We start from the raw sequence: 16869 nt of genomic DNA on the forward strand, positions 1-16869 counted from the left end.
AATTGTATTCCCTTTTGACTAAACAAAATGAAATTAATAAATAATAAATAATAATATAAAATAAATATATAAATAAATAATATAAAAATAATAATAATAAAATAGTTGTTTCAAAATAAAAATAGGTGCAAATCTATTCATTCAAGTATGGTTTCCTTGTAGCAGTGCATTGGATATTATTGCACATTTAATATTTTTCTCCCGATTATGCCAATGTTGTAAACGTGGAGTGTGATAATCGTAATTTCTATTAATTGCACAGCTCTATCTGACCTGTCCAAATGCTGTCATCGCTAATGTTTTCTCCCCCAGTCCCTTCCATGTTCACTAATATTCATATTAGAAGTGCGGTGTATCTTCAATGCAGAAATTTCAGTTTTCCATGCTGCTTTTCATTTGCTTTTATAAAATGATTGGCTCCTGCTACCAGTAACATACAGGCTTCAAACCTTTAACATTATAATTGATCAACTCTGATAATAGTCCTTGTTGTTCATATAGAGAGAATATTGCCTGTCCTTTGCTCTATCTTTCATATTGGAATAGCACTGCTTCCATCAGCCACCATCAGACCCTTTCATTTCCGCCTCAGGCGGCTATGACGACTTCTTTTGACGGCAGTAGACAGGCACAAACGTGCAAGTAATAAGACAAGAAAACTATTGTACCTTCCATGTTTATATAGCTGCAATGTCTGTAAATGCTCAAGAAAACACAAATGCTGAACAAAAATAGCTTTATTGTCACATGTACCTGCCATCGTCACTGCCACACAACAGTTGGACTGAAACTGACATATCCACTTTCAATTACATCTGATGAAATCTTAGGCATCATGAAAGGCAGTGTTCATGGGGGTTGCTTGCAGAAACCTTTCAGTAGACAGTCAGTGATTTTTTTTGGGAGGCGGGGTCGGTCATCCAATTTCTTTCGCCCTTCTGTCTATTTGTGTTTATTATTATCCAGGGTCCAAAAATTATGGCTGACAGTGTTTTTCTGCGTTCACATCAATGATCCAGTTTCTTTTATGTTTTGAACCAGGTGAATATCTATGTTCAATGCTCATAAATATGCCTAGAATATCGGTCAGAAGTTCATTTATTTCAATAGTTCAATTCAAAAAGTGAAACTCATAATGTATATTATTCAGATTCATTAAAACAAATCTACAAAGGAATTAAAAAAAATCCTCACTAGAATTAGAATTAGACTGCTGAAGTCAAGCACCTGGACTGGTCACCATACTTGGTGTAGTACTATTCCAGTTTCTTGGTAAATTGGTAAATTTGGGGATGTTTGTTAGTTCTAAACATATCGACAAAATCATGAAATATTTCATAGTGTGTTGTGAATCTACCTAAGTTACACTTTTTGAATTAAACTAGTAAAATAAAATAAACTTACCAATACATTTTAGTTACTGAGCTGCATCTGTACTGTATTCTAACATTCAGTAGGAAATCATATGAGACTATGAGCAGAATGATGTTTTCAAGCCACCTTGATTTTCTTTGGGAGGTGGGCAAGAAAAACAAAAACATGTAATGAAAACGTGATCCCGCTCGAGTCCGTTGGGGCTCAGCTCAGTTGGGTTGTTCATCACACATTTAATGGTCCATGTGATTGAAAATACAAATACGACAGTGACGCTTGCAACAGTTTGTGCAGTCACTACAGACTGACAGTGATGCAAGTCTTTGTAAAGCCTTAGATGCTCTTATCCAGCATCATCACTTGGGATGGGCATAATCCATTGATTGTGGCAAATTATTATTTTCATTATTCCACCGCTCAGCTTCAACCATTCTTTTTTTTTTTTTTTAATAGCGTTTGTCCTGCTAGTATCAGGTCGGCTGGACTGGGGTTTGGGTCCAACTTGGACTGGTTCATACACAGATAAACAACCGTGAACACTCACATGCACTCCTTTGGATAATTTTGAGCAGTGGTTGTTAACCTGGGTTCGATCGAAGCCTAGGGATTTTGCAGAGCCTTCACTGCAGAGGTCGGAACACGCCTGATTTATTGTGTAAATTTGTGACGACACACATCTGAACCGGTCTCGCAAAGGCAACAGCAGAAGTCACACTGATTTGCAGGTATGTAATTTGTTTTGAGTTTATCCATTGTGTTGGTTATGTACTTTGAGCAAGGTGATGTTCATGCGTGGCTCATTTTGTGCACCAGTAATAAACATTAATGTCTTGAATTTGAAAAACTTTTTTTTTTTTTTTTTATTAAAGAGGGATTTGGTAAATGCACACGTGAAACTGGTGGGGTTCGGTACCTCCAATAAGGTTAAGAACCACTGACTTAGAGTCTTCACTGAACCTAACTAAAAGCCGTCTCAGGGACATTTAAAAAAAGTAAACTATATATATATTTTTTTCATTTCAATTAGATGCCCATCCCTAGTGGTTTTGCCCTTTTCAAGAGAAGAAAGACAGCAGCACAACATCAGCACACGCGCACACACATTTCATTTCACTGTATAGTTTGTGCTTCATGTACAAATGGATACAAAACTAAAAATATGGAAAAGTAGCATCACATAAATTACATTAGTAACATTTAATTATCAGCTAAGGGTTTTCCTTATGATTCTGATTAGTTGTATTATTCTATTTATACTAAGACCTTTTTGTATGTTTTTAGTTTATCTAAAGAAAACATGCTGAACATGCTCTCATAAAAATGTAGTAGAAGGCCATATTAAAATGTTCAAGCACTGTAGCGTTATAAATATAGCTGACACGGCTACAGTTGGCCTTAATTTGACAGAGAAGGGAGATAAAATACTTTATTTCACCTTCATTTTGTGGCAGTTGTACTAAAGTTGTGTGAGAGCAGCAACACTGAAACATACCTGGATACATTTTTAGGCCACTGCAATGAATACAATGAGTGATATACATTTGAAGCAAGTTGTTTTAGCCGACACACACTTGGACCTCAAGTGATACATTCATGTAAACCCTTCTTGACCAAGATTGCAAAACTCTACAATGACAAAAAAAAAAAAATCCAACTGCCACATAAATTACAAATGTTCAAGTAAACATAATGTTGAGCCATGGGCTGTTGAGGGCCTTCCGGCATTACTCAGATGCCTCAGATTCATTGCTCTTCTCCTCCGGGACGGCCAGGAATATCTTCTGACAAAACATCGTGAATATTTCTGAGGAAGGACAGCGCATGGTTGTCATGAGTAAATGAGCTATAAGAAACTTTGGGATTGCTAAGTGCAAATAAGATGATTCATTGTCACACAGCATTGAAGTATTGTGTAAAGAGCTGTCACAGAATCAGGCTCAGTTCCTAGAAAAAAAAATGTTAGTTCTCAATGACACTTTGGAAAGAAGAGCTTTAGGGTAAAATGGACAGATTTACGCAACAAATTGAAGTCTTTAGTACTCGTGTGAGCAACCAACCCAAAGTTCAAGAAAGAAGAAACAACGTTGAAGTCTTCATTGTCTCCCTTAGGAAGCGGAGCAAGTTAATTTTCATTGTGTTTCTAAGCATATCATGGAATGCTTCATTGCATTTTGTCCTGATCTTAAAACTCATATTGTGTTCATCTGAACTACGGTGTTAGTAGACGACATTCCGTGTTTGATGGTACCAATCTCCAAACCAAGTGAAACAGGCGTCACATTGCATTAGCGGGTGAAAGCCAACATGAGACGCTAATTTTAACGAGGCCGACATGTGCTCTCCACTTGTTCATCTTCCCACAATCTCATAACAAAGTGTCACTGATCCCTCCCAACTTAGGGCTGGACAAATCTCCTTGTTTTTATTTGATTCCAAAACAATACCAACTCACCTGACACCTTCTTGACCTCACGTGGCTTCTTCCACTTGTTGCCCAGCAGGTAGGCCGGGATCCCCGTGAGAATGATGCCGCAGCCTATCAGGCACTCGATGGGGGCCGCCCAGAAGGAAACGATGATCATGAAGATGCAGCCCAGGACAAAAGTCACAGGGATAAACAACCAGATCTGTGCCAAGGGAACAAAAACACGTAGACACTTGTTATGATAGTAAAAAACATGACCAAAAAAGTATATTTTTGAATTAAACAGTAACATGGCTCTCAGCAATCCCGCCATTTCAATGTCATTTAGCCTTCATGTGTGGTGGGCCTAAGGCTGAATCGTAGTTGGCACGCCAATTCAAATGTGATTAGAGACGTTTGATGGATATATTACTACATTACTGTTGAAAGTTTTAAAAGTACTGCACTGTCATTTTCCTACTTAACCATTTCTTCTTAAAAGGCCACATTACTTGTTTTGATTATCAATTCACTGCATTATCCCAATGTTAGGAGTTTTTTGTTTTTAATCAATGAAAAAAATATATATTGAGTGGCTTGGTCATCAACAGTTCCCTCACAAACAAGAGGACAAATGCATAACTCATTTCATGAATAAAAAGCCTGGAAGGCAATTTGTCTGTGAGCAAAGATGAAAGTCAGGAAGATGAGATTTAAAGCATTTTGACCTGGTTTTGAACAAGTTGACTTCTCGGTTTTCATGTCACTCTGTCTGTTTGAAGTCTAGATGTGTCAAGTTGAGAGCTCTCAGACAGTTTCAGCACTCTCACAACCACTGTACCTTTATTGGCCTTCTGAGGTGGGGCTTTCTAAATCGGAGCCAGAGCATCCCAGCGATGGCCATGCCGACACAAAGCCAAGTGAAGAAGCTGAACAGGTTGATGACGGAAAAGATGTCCTGGGATATGGCGTAAAACATGGAGAGCAGACACTGGGAGTAGAGACAAAACATGGATCAGATCAGGTTAGTCTTGTAAAATTGGACATTTTGGAAGTGACATTTTATTTTAATTTTTTTTCCGTTTGGTTTGTTTGTTTGTCACACTGTCACCATCATAGAATTGTTACCGCTAATACAACTACTGCATCCGTATCCCCGGTGCAATTCCCCCATTCAGTCCTTCTCTCGACTGTCCCTGTCCTTGACCAGTCTATCTCAACCCAAGCTTTTGAGGCAGATGGCTGCCCCATACTGAGACTTGATTCTTTTCAAGGTTTCTTTGTTTGAGGGAGTTTTTCCTCTTCACGCTGTTGCCCTGTGCTTGCTCAAGCAGGGTTTGGTTGGACTCTTACTGTGTGGGGAGCATGGTTCTGACCTGAGCCGCACCTGAAGCGCCTTGAGAAAGTCCCTGTTGTGCATATGTGCTTAAAGCTTTTCTTTCAGAGTTAAATTGACAGAAGTGTATATACAGTCACACATGACACTCAAATTGGGTGATATAGCTTGCAGACTTCTTAATTTAATTAGGCATTTAATTATGAACTGCATACAATAGGACCAGGCGGGTACGCTTCATATAGGTATGGAATAATTACTAACATGTATAAAATAGTGAAACATTTTATATTACAGAACAAATCTGACGAATCCAAATAAACTAATTTTACTCATTGGCCTACCAAAGGAATTATGTTTGGAACTTCCACTTATAGCAGCAGTCAAACGGGGCAATTTGGGGGGAGCAGACAGCAAGGCTCTAACACCTTTTAGTTTTTCATTTAATGTAAAGGCATTAACTAAAAGGCAGTTAGCAAACCACAGTGACTTGACAGGACAATCACATGACATTATATCCACAAATATGTTAGAACCCAGTCATTCAGTGAAGTGACTTTTTTCTTTATATTTTGTACTGAATCCTAAAATGAACAGAGCCAGTGCAGTGACAACAGAACGAGGGTCCCGTGGCTAAACCTACATCATGACGATGTGTTTCCAGAGCAGGTGTACCCTTCGACCTTTCCATGGGCCAAATTCCACATAATTGGGATTGTTATGACATGAAAAGCACATAAGCAGTGCTGTTATCCTAGCTGTTCTTACTGTGAAGATGAGGGATGGCACCGGTGTGAAAAGGTCTGTGTGGACCAGTCCCAGAGCGGCAGGAAGCTGACCCTCGCGGGCTCCGGCGTAGAACAAACTGGAACAAATGGTATGGGTTACATTTATTTATTTTCTAACATGTTCCGTTGGGCCTATATCAAGTGTGATAGCACTAACAGTCAGGCAGTTGATGGAAGCACTTGATTGCACATCACATTAAGTTTTGGGCACTTTCAGACAACTTTCCATGAAGGCTTTACTCTCAAATAATAATAACAACAATAATACTAATGAATTCAAAAACACATTTTCATTTTACCGTGCTGAAGTAAACAGGGATCCATTTACGGCTCCAAAACAAGACAGCCCCACAAACACTGGAATGAGCCAAGACATCACACCTAGATGGTACTCTCCAAAACTCTGCATACAGCCACAGCACACAGGTTATATTTTTAGAATAACAAGGCAACACGCCGACAGCAGTAATGTGAATTCAGAGCAATGATGCAACAGTTATTGTTTGGGCAAGAACTCACCACGGCGACTGCTTCCGACTCAATAATGTCTTGAGGGGAAATGGTTGTGAAGTAGGCCAAGTTGGTCAGGATGTAGACAATCGTGACAATGGGCATGGAGATGATGATTGACAGGGGCAAGTTTCTAGGTTGAAGAAGAGACAGTGTTCATATCTTAACAGCACACACCAAAAAGAAAACTGCTAATTATGAGAACAAGAAGGTGCAATCCTGCATCGAGTAAAGTTATTACAGTCTGAGAAAAAGTCAGATAGTTGAAGAAAAGTCCAAATATTGTGAGAATAAAATCAGAAATCAGAACGAATGTATAATGTAAGATAAGAAAACAAAAAAGGTTATCAATCTGGGTGTGATGTTTGTTGGATTTTTTTAAATAAAAAATCCAGTTCTTGCATAATGGGCAGAATAAACCTGATTTTACACATTTGTAATCTGAGAAAAAAAAAAGTTGTTTTTTTAAAAGAGTCAGTTTGCTCTGGAAAGTCAATATTTCTTTAGAACAGTTATAGGATGAGTAAATACTGTCGGATTCTTTTCATGAACATCCTAAACTTATTTTATGATAATCAAGCAGTAACAAGAGAAGAAATGCCAATTTTTTATGTACATTTGACATTAAGTATAATATTTTGTTTGTTTATGCAACAATTTACATTGTGCATCATGCAGATAAGGAATGACAAGCATGCTATTTCTGCTCGAAGTGAAGTCATGCTATTGGCAAATACTAACAGGAAAACCCTCCTCAAAACAATCTCCATCACATTTAAGTCACCTCTCTGGATTGATCATCTCCTCGGTTACGTAATTCAGGTAATTCCTGAGAAGACAACAATGAAAACACATTCTTTTCAATTTAAAGCACGCTCGAATTTCATGGATGTCGTCGGGAAAGTTAACCAAACGTTGATTGTTTTGTGTAATGCATAAAACTAAAAGTATCGATCAGAGCTGGTCACCATTCTCTTTGTACAGATAGATTAGCGCAGGTGCATGGAACACTGTGGCCAATGAATGCACACAGGCAAGACACTAAGTGCAACTGTTTCCATTTCTAATCAGTAATTCTGTCACAAAATGACTCACCAGCCTCCAAAAGCAAATAAACCACTGTACAGGGCCAAGACTATATTGTCAACACCCACTTTGCTGCCTTCAAAGGCGTTTTCGGGCATCAGGTAGGGAACATCACCTGCACACACACACACACACACACACACACACACACACACACACAGAAGACGAAGATGTTTGTATTTGATTCAGTGTGAATCTCCATTATGGGTTATACAGAGTAATCAACTAGTAGATACATTAAATATTCTCTTCATCCTGTGAGGAATGATACATTGTCGATTCTTATGTGGGCATCTCATTATGTGAGCCATCTGTTGGTGTGTGCCCATTCTGGTTATCATTAACCTAAAACATACACAATGTAAAGGCAATACGTGTATGTTTGGTTCCAATTCCCGCCTAAACCTGCCTTCTTCAGATGGTAATGAGGACGACAGCGCACGTGCATGACCATCACATTCTGTCCTTTCTTTTGGGTTCTCTGAAAGGCCTCAGTGTCTGCATGCGACAGCAGCCGGCAAGCTTCGCTAAGTTGTCACCATAGCAACGCAGTGTAGAGCACAATACTTGTGGGTGTGGCCTTGGAAATAAGAGAGAGCGAGGAGCAGATGTAGTGAGGCCAGAGTGGCGCCAACGCTGTTTGCCTGCCTCATGCCCTATATTATTCTTTTATGAATGGGGCTCCAGTGGATATGACTTAATATTACCATAATAGTAGTTATAAATGACATTCACTCCACAGGAGAAATTTTTACACTTCATACTCAACTTCATTTTGTCTCTTGGAGACAATAGAAGTAGCCATGGAGAAATCAACATTTGCTCTGTTGACATTATTGGCGCCTTGTTTTTAAGCATGGTTCATTGTTAAAGTTGCATGTCATCCTTTTTGCAACCAGGGCTGATAAATAAAATGAGACTTGCTCTGACATAAGGGATTAATTGCTCATTCATTGCTCCGTCATTCAATCGTGAATTCAGCACTGCTCATCCAAGCAGCACTCATCACCGTGTACACAAACATGCACATGAGCACACGCTGACTCGTGGCTGTGGTCAAACGAGATTAGTCCCCATCATGGCCTTGCATCATCATCACTGTCCGCCTTCCTTCCACATTCACGAAAACATGTATTTTAGGTCTCTGTACTTCCTGCTTAGTACAATATGGTGACAATCATGGTAAAAGCAGCAGCACAGTGTACACAAGAAATTGAGTAACAGGCAGTATTCCTACAAACTTTTTTTAACTTTTATTGGTAGTTATCTTCTTTGTAAATTGCACTTGCATTAATGGCTAAGCATGATATAATTCACCTATTAAATGTTACTTTAAATAGCAAAATCTGTGTTTTGCTGTACCTGTAAGTAATGTGACTAAGGCCAATTGTTGTTCTGGGACTCACCTGTGGAGATTTGTATGAAGCCAAAGAGGATGATGATTATCAATGCCAGCAGCTTGGAGATAGTGAACAAGTCTTGGACCTTGGTGGCGGCTTTCACACTGATACAGTTGACAAAGGTCAGGGCGGCTGCAAGAGGTGGAGAAGCAATGAGAGACCGTCGGTACTACAGTTACAACTAGTTCTTGTGAAATGCTTTTCTTGAGTATTTATTTCACTTTTTACTTTACTCCCTATATTTATACTTCCTACCCCTTACTTTGTTATATAGGCAGCCATGGTTGAGATCGTAAATGATAAAGTTCTTGAGGCCTTATAAGGCAGGAAAACAATCTGACAAACAAAACTGACTAAAACAATACATATGCAAGATCATATTTTTTATCTTCAATCATTATCATTAGTTAATTTTGTATTTTTTCTCCTTCGCTTCACAACATAAGCAAAACATTAAATAGCAAAAGGTGTTTTTTTACTTTGCCAAATTATTCAAATAGCTATTGTTAATCCATGGTGGGGATGAATGAGGGAAACTTTTTTTTTTTTACTTAGTACTTCTACTTTACCAGCCTTTTTTACACAGGTATCTGAACAGTGTGTGAGTACTCTTGCTTCCCTGTGCTTGTTATAGTACTCACTGAGACAGAGGCAGGCGATGAGCTTGGCTGCACTGTCGGGCACACTACAGGTGGGGTAGATGGGTTTAAGGAGGTACGTGGCAAACACCAGCGACACCACATACTGCGATGATGGCCGGATGATTAGCATCTCCACCCACAGTTTAAGAAAGGCGGCCAGCTCGCCGTACACCTCCAGGATGTACGTGTAGTCGCCACCGGACTTGGTGATGGTGGTGCCGAGCTCGGCGTAGCAAAGCGCCCCCATGGTGGAGATCACCCCGCAGACGGTCCAGATGATCAAAGAGAGTCCGGCCGAGCCTGTTTCTTTCACAACGCCCGTTGGCGTGACAAAGATGCCCGAGCCGATGATGGTGCCAATGATCATGCCCACGCCGTTGAAGAGTGTGATGCTGCGCTTGAGTTCAATCTTCTGCCCTTTGTCGGGCGGTGGGTCGGACGGGCTTGAGGGGGCAGCGACCATGGGGGTGGACGGAGAAACTTTTTCAATGATCTCACCATCTTGGGCTGGGTCTGCTTCTGGTTATGTGAAAATATGAAGAACCAAGATTAGAAGATGGTACCAACTAACTTGACTAGCAAAAGCATTAATAACAAGGGCAGGGGACAGATGATGCTGTTTTTTTTCTTTCAAATCTCTATTTCATACTTCATACAGAGCAGTGATTCAATTGGAGGTATACAATAGTAGTTCTATATAAAAAGCTTTTTGGGGTGATTTTTACTAGGCACTGCTATGTGCCATGTAACAGAAAGACCTGCAGTACTTCCCACATTATTTAAACCTAAATTTATTGTTTGCTTGCTCTATATTAAATGTCCAAGATCACACATTTATTCATATAAGTATTGTGCATAAAAATTGGGAAGACCTGTATGATCTGCGATCTCTGTTTCTCTTTAAGAATCATCTTGTGAACAAACATGGAGTAATTGTGACCCAACTAATGGCCCTCACAAATGATTCAAAGCATCTATTAGTAGCTTTTTTGTACATATTTACAGATCGAGAAACAACACATCAAAGAAATACTGTGTGTATTCAAAGGCTCAGAGGAGGAACAAAGTGGAGTTCAGTTAAAATGCAAATGAAGCAAGCACACGTTTGCACACAGCATTCACCTGTCACTTCAAATATGCACATACCTCCCCGAGGCAAAAACCTCTCCTTGCAACATTGCATCAGCTCGCATGTATTAATGCAGCCCTGCGCCATGAGAAGGAGTGTATTTTGTGTTATAGTGTGTGTGTATCTACCTCCCATCTTCTCCTTGGCAACGCTCTCCCGGCTGCTACGTAATTTCAGCTCTGGCTCGGCCATTATTTCTTCTTAATATGGATCCCCTTGTTTTATATTGATGCCCTTTCGTTCCTTTTTGCTTTGGCGTCCTCTTCCGCCTCCTGTCTGGCTTTCCTCCCTCTCTGTCTCACACACACACACATATACGCCTACAAACACACGCTCTCCACAGTGCTCTTTCCCTCCCTTGTTTGTTGTCGCTCACTCATGTGAACACACAATGCACATCACTCTAGCTAACTAGACTCCATCTGACCCTGATCCTCTTTGCGTCTCCCTCTCTCACCCCCCTGCACTCCACCTTGTGATGCTGCGGTAGCAAACTCCTACTAAATGTTGGGGGAGGGCATGGATATTGAGGGTGGGGGTAGGTTGGGTGTGTGGAGCAGGGTTACTAGCAGGCACGTGACGCTTTAATCTATTTGTGTGTTTTGCTGGATAATCCAGACGCTCATTCTGTGTGTGTGTGTGTGTGTGTGTGTGTGTGTGTGTGTGTGTGTGTGTGTGTGTGTGTGTGTGTGTGTGTGTCTGTCTGTCTGTCTGTGTGTGTGTGTGTGTGTGTGTGTGTGTGTGTGTGTGTGTGTGTGTGTGTGTGTGTGTGTGTGTGTGTGTGTGTGTGTGTGTGTCTGTGTGTGTCTGTGTGTGTCTGTGTGTGTCTGTGTGTGTCTGTGTGTGTCTGTGTGTGTCTGTGTGTGCGTGTTACAGCCACACCTTTGTCTTGAATATGCTTGTGTTATATCTCTATCATATTTTGTCTTGTGCTCTTGTTTTATCTTTGGTTTCACAAGTCTGGCAATTTACTGGGAAAACCTGGGACCTTGGGGATTGTATTTATGCTATATAATGTGGAAATGTATGTTGGTATAACAAAAAAGTTGTTGGATCTTACTGTCCCTGAATTTTGAGGAAAGTAGAATTCCTTTAAATTAAATTCCTTTAAAACTCAACTTTTAATATAACCTGAAAGGACAACAGTAAAAGAAATAAGTAAAGTAAAATAACTAGATACGAAATTAATAGTATGTATGGTAAATAATAATAATAATTGTAACTAAATAATAATCTATCCACCTATTACATTGTCACGTCACGGGAATTTGTTCATGCATTTTTCCAGCAGACATAAAGAAGGCTTGTTTTTATGAGTATTATTTCTTGGAATGCCATATTCCTAAATTAAATTTAAACTTGTATTACCTTTCATTTAAAGTTTACTATGTAAAGGTTTGAGAACATGAATGTCTAATGTAAAAATTCTACAAGAGATATTTGAATATATATTGTATTATTATTATTATTATTATTATTATTATTATTATTATAGTTTCTTTAAACTCTTTAAACTCATTGGATAAAAGGGGAATTGTGCACACAATTCCCAGCATGCACTTCGTCATTCATGACTCCATCGTGTGTAAGAATTTCAGTATGAAAAAGATGACACACGCATCGGAAAAGAGAAACAAGCAAGACAAAATAGTTTTCAATCACGAGAATGATAAATATATACATGATCAAATCATACACGGCACCGTTGCTGAAATGTATTGCGCCACACGCCTGTCATAAAGTCATGTGGAGGGCATTAATCCTTCCGTGGGAGGAAGCTCATTGTAGAGGTCACGTGCTGAGTGCTCGTCACTCTACCATTCACCTCGGGGAAGGTCTGAGACAAGAGCCAATCGTCGTCCTTGCAGGGCGTCACCTGATGCGGGTGAGCGAGTCACCAGAAATTAATGGCCACCGTGTGATCTAGCAGGAGAAGCTAGAGGGCGCTCTTACGCAGCGTATCTAGTGGATGTGTCGCACGCTTGGCTTGGAACGTCTCGCGGCTGGCATATGAGTTCGATGAATGAGGTGGAGCACGACTCCAGAACCCAATTCAGACTACTCTCCTCCCACTTTTGGGTTTTAATGTTCATTTTTCACAGGTATTCACAGTGCTTCAAGTAAATTGAATACACTTTGACATCAAATATTTTGTCAATACCGTACCTTCCAGGGAACACATTCGCTGGTTCCATAGTGTAGTGGTTAGTGCTCTCGACTTTCAACCATTGCTAGGAGCGTTCAAATCCCGGTGGGAAAAAAAAATGTTTTATCATGGAAAAATTTCCAACACAGGTTAGGGGTTAAGGTTAGGGCTGGAGCTAGGGTTAGGGCTGGAGTTAGGGTTAGAACTCGGGTTAGTGCTAGCCTCAGGGCTAGCCTTAGGCTTATAGCTCGGGTTAGGGTTGGGGTTAGGGCCAGGATTAGGGTTACGCCTAAGGTTAGGGTCAGAGCTAGGGTTAGGTGTAGGGTTAGGGTTAGAGCTACGGTTAGGGTTAGTGCTCAAGTTAAGGTTGGGGTTACGGTTAGAGCTAGGGCCAGGATTAGGGTTACACCTAAAGTTAGGGTCAGGGCTAGGGTTAGGGTTAGATGTAGGGTTAGAGCTACGGTTAGGATTGGGGTTAGGGCTAGGGTTAGGGTTAGTGCTCGGGTTAAGGTTGGAGTTAGGGTTAGAGCTAGGGTTAGGGTTAGCGCGAGGGTTAGGGCTATGGATAGGGTTAGTGCTGGAGTTAGGGTTAGGGCTAGGGTTAGAGCTAGGTTTAAGGTTGGGGTTAGGGTTAGGGCTAGAGAAGGGCTAGGGTTAGGTTAAGGTTTAGGGTTAGAGCTAGGGTTAGGGCAAGGGTTAGGGTTAGAGCTAGGGTTAGAGCTAGGGTTAGGGTTAGGGTTAGAGCTAGGGTGAGGGTTAGGGGTTAGGGCTAGTTAGTGGCGGAGTTAGGGTTAAGGTTAGAGTTACGGTTAAGGTTGGGGTTAGAGCTAACATTTGCCCCCCCCCCCCCTTATCAAACCATATAGTGTACATACCTTCCTGTTACTTAAGTGAGGTTTCAATAGTGTAGTAGTTAGTGTTCTGGGTCCTCAACCCAGCGACACCAGTTCAAATCCCATTCGGATAAACACTTTTTTATCCTGGTTAGGGGTTAAGGCTAGGGTTAGAGCTAGGGTGAGGGGTTATGGCTAGGGTTCGTGGCAGAGTTAGGGTTAGTGTCAGAGTTAGGATTAAAGTTGGGGTTAGGGTTAGAGCTAACAGCCCCCCCTCTCTCCATTAAACCATATAGTGTACGTACCTTCCATGCAACATAAGCGAGGTTTCAATAGTGTACTGGTTAGTGCTCTGGAGTCTCAACTCAGCGACCTCAGTTCAAATCCCAATCGGACAATTTGTTTTTATCATGGTTAGGGGTTAGGGCTAGGGTTAGTGGCGTAGTTAGGGTTAAGGTTAGGGCATTGGTTAGGGTTAGAGCTAGGGTTAGAGCTAGGGTTAGGGTTATAGCTAACAGCCCCCCCGATCTCCATTAAACCATATAGTGTACGTACCTTCCATGCAACTTAAGCGAGGTTTTAATAGTGTACTGGTTAGTGCTCTGGATTCTCAACTCAGCGACCTCAGTTCAAATCCTAATCGGACATTTTTTTTTTATCTTGGTTAGGGGTTAGGGGTGAGGGCTAGTGGCGTAGTTGGGTTAAGGTTAGGGTTAGGGCATTGGTTAGGGTTAGAGCTAGGGTTAGGGTTATAGCTAGGGTTAGGATTCCGGCTAGGGTTAGTGCTTGGGTTAGAGCTAGGGTTAGGGTTGGGGTTAGGGCAAGGGTTAGTGTTAGAGCTTGGGTTAGGGCCAGGATTAGGGTTACACCAAAGGTTAGGGTCAGAGCTAGGGTTAGAGTTAGATGTAGGGTTAGGTTTAGAGCTACGGTTAGGGTTGGGGTTAGGGCTAGGGTTAGTGCTCGGGTTAAGGTTGGGGTTAGGGCTAGGATTAGGGCTAGATTTAGGGTTAGTGCTAGGCTTAGCGCTAACCTAACCCTAACCCCTAACCCCTAACCCCTAACCTAGCCCTAACCCCTAACCCTGGCCCTAACCCCAACCCTAACCCTAGCACTAACCCGAACCCAACCCTAACCCTAGTCCTAAACCTAGCTCTAACCCTAACCCTATCCCTAGCTCACCTTTAGTGTTGTTGACTTCTGGGAGTTAAGATCAGGGAATGTTGAAAATAATTGTCAATTTTGGCCATGTGAAGCCCTCCTTGGATAAGAAGCATGGAGTAACCCCCCCCCCCCCCCCTCCTCTCTCCAAAAAAACAGGACATTATTGTTGGCTAACAGTGAGCAGGATATAGTTACGAAATTACCAGTTGTGGTAAAGCAAGGGGGGTCATACCTGTGCAAGTATATACTATAAGTATATCCTACATACTGCTTTTTGATCATTGAAAACAATCTCAAAATGATTATTGTTTTCATGTTCAAAATAAATATCGAAACCATTTGTAGTCTAGTAAATGATTGCTAAATTGTAAATAATAAACCTCGCTTATGAGGATAAGATTTGTGTTTTTAATTTCCATTCGAGACTCCTTTACTCGCTTTTTACTCGTCTTTGGCCCATTTTTAAAACATGAAGCCTTGAGCACATTCATAAGGAAAAAATGAGCATTCAGAGATTAAGCCCCGTTAAGTCAATGCGTATAGCAATCCTGCATTCCTGTTGTAGGTTGACAACAACGGTCCGTTAACGCCAAGCTCTGTTCAATGTGAACGTCTTCGCCCAAGGTGGCCAACCAAACCGTCGTCCGCTCTACGCGGTGCACTTTCTGCTCTGTGTCCGGGGACTTTCCCCTGAGCAATGATGTGAGAAACCATTGTTCTCCGCTAGTAGCTCAGAGTGCAAGCCTTCTGAATGCCCGGATGACAGTTAAGCAGGACGGTCGGTTCAAATAGAAAGACAAACGCGTAGGAGCTTTACTCGCGGTGCTGAAATAAAATTTGGACTATGTGCGCGATGTCAAATAGGAGGTAATAAATCACGTTTGACACTGATTTCGATGGTTCTAAATCACGTCAAATGTTTTTTTTTTAAGACAGAGTAAACGCTGGGTTTGAGGCCGATAGGCATTGTGGGAAATGCGACAACCAGCCCGATAACCATTCCTTTTCGGTTTCTGTGATATTTGCCAGAATATAACAGCTATAGGCATCACAATACAGTATACAGTCCGGGACGGAGATATAACTCAGTATACAACTACACCTCATTGAGCGTGATGGCGTGGAGGACAAAAATACACAAACCTCGCGTTGACCACATAGTCAATTTGCTTCAATACGGCAGTGTATCCGCCATATTGGAGGTGACAAATGCATGTGAGCTCTATTTGTTACATTGCAGATTTGCGCAATTTTACACGACGCTTGAACCAAAATAGCTTGAAGTTAAATAATACTGGTGCAAGCTGTTTTAATAAAAGGTGACCAACTTCATATTGATACCACTCAGAGATATTCAGATTCTTCACGACTGAAGCGACAGTTATGTAGTTACGTGTAGTCACATGTCAAGTGACTGTAAACTTGTCACTATCTGCTTTTTTTGTTGTTGTCAATTGAAGCAGCTAGATTATCAGAAAGTGGGGTTGAAATGTTTTCTCTGAAAAGCTGCAACACCTGACTGAAAGTACGACACCGTTACCGAAAGGGATTGCGAATTTTGCGTGGGATAAAGTAGTAGTGACTGAATGTCATCCCTGTGGGAGGAAGCTCATTGTAGAGGTCACGTACAGAGTGAAGGTCACTCCACCATTCACCTCGGGGAAGGTCTGAGACAAGAGCCAATTGCCGTCCTTGCAGGGCGTCACCTGAAGCAGGTGAGCGAGCCACCAGAAAACACGGGTCATTGTGCAGTTATAGCAAGCGAAGCTTGAGGGTGTTCCTGCTCCAAGTGGATGCGACGCACGCTGGACTTGGAACGACTCGCGGCTGGCATATGAGCTCGATGGATGAGGTGGAGCACGACTCCAGAACCTAATTCAGACTACTCTCCTCCCACTTTTACTACTATTCTTGGAAACGTCTTGTAAATTGGTCTATATTAGGGTTTAGATCCAAATTTTCCCATTATTTTGTTCATTTCATCTTAAAGTAAAATACCTATCTACCCTTGTGCATGTCAACCTCTAAATGTACCTCGTGAGAATTGTTTTGTTCATTTTT

At 41.2% G+C, this 16869-nt stretch overlaps 1 protein-coding gene and 3 non-coding genes across 4 annotated transcripts; 2 read left to right on the plus strand and 2 right to left on the minus strand.

The window, feature by feature from the left end:
* Window positions 1-740: 740 nt before the first annotated feature.
* On the minus strand, window positions 741-11112 carry LOC147062038 (large neutral amino acids transporter small subunit 1-like). Its single transcript, XM_085919125.1, has 11 exons — window positions 10797-11112; window positions 9540-10058; window positions 8905-9030; window positions 7508-7613; window positions 7197-7241; window positions 6422-6545; window positions 6202-6305; window positions 5883-5979; window positions 4620-4769; window positions 3827-4001; window positions 741-3178 (listed from the first exon to the last, which is right to left on the minus strand). The coding sequence occupies exons 1-11, from the start codon at window positions 10858-10860 to the stop codon at window positions 3099-3101; spliced, it is 1590 nt and encodes a 529-aa protein (XP_085775251.1). The 5' UTR covers window positions 10861-11112; the 3' UTR covers window positions 741-3098.
* Window positions 11113-12435: 1323 nt separating this feature from the next.
* On the plus strand, window positions 12436-12741 carry LOC147062039 (Nuclear RNase P). Its single transcript, XR_015068157.1, has one exon.
* Window positions 12742-15311: 2570 nt separating this feature from the next.
* On the minus strand, window positions 15312-15565 carry LOC147062040 (RNase MRP). Its single transcript, XR_015068185.1, has one exon.
* Window positions 15566-16405: 840 nt separating this feature from the next.
* On the plus strand, window positions 16406-16705 carry LOC147062041 (Nuclear RNase P). The gene has a single exon (XR_015068159.1).
* The last annotated feature ends 164 nt before the right edge of the window (window positions 16706-16869 follow it).

This window comes from Syngnathus leptorhynchus, chromosome 1 (assembly GCF_054491065.1).
Source record: "Syngnathus leptorhynchus isolate UIUO chromosome 1, UIUO_Slep, whole genome shotgun sequence".
Taxonomy (NCBI): Eukaryota; Metazoa; Chordata; class Actinopteri; order Syngnathiformes; family Syngnathidae; genus Syngnathus; species Syngnathus leptorhynchus.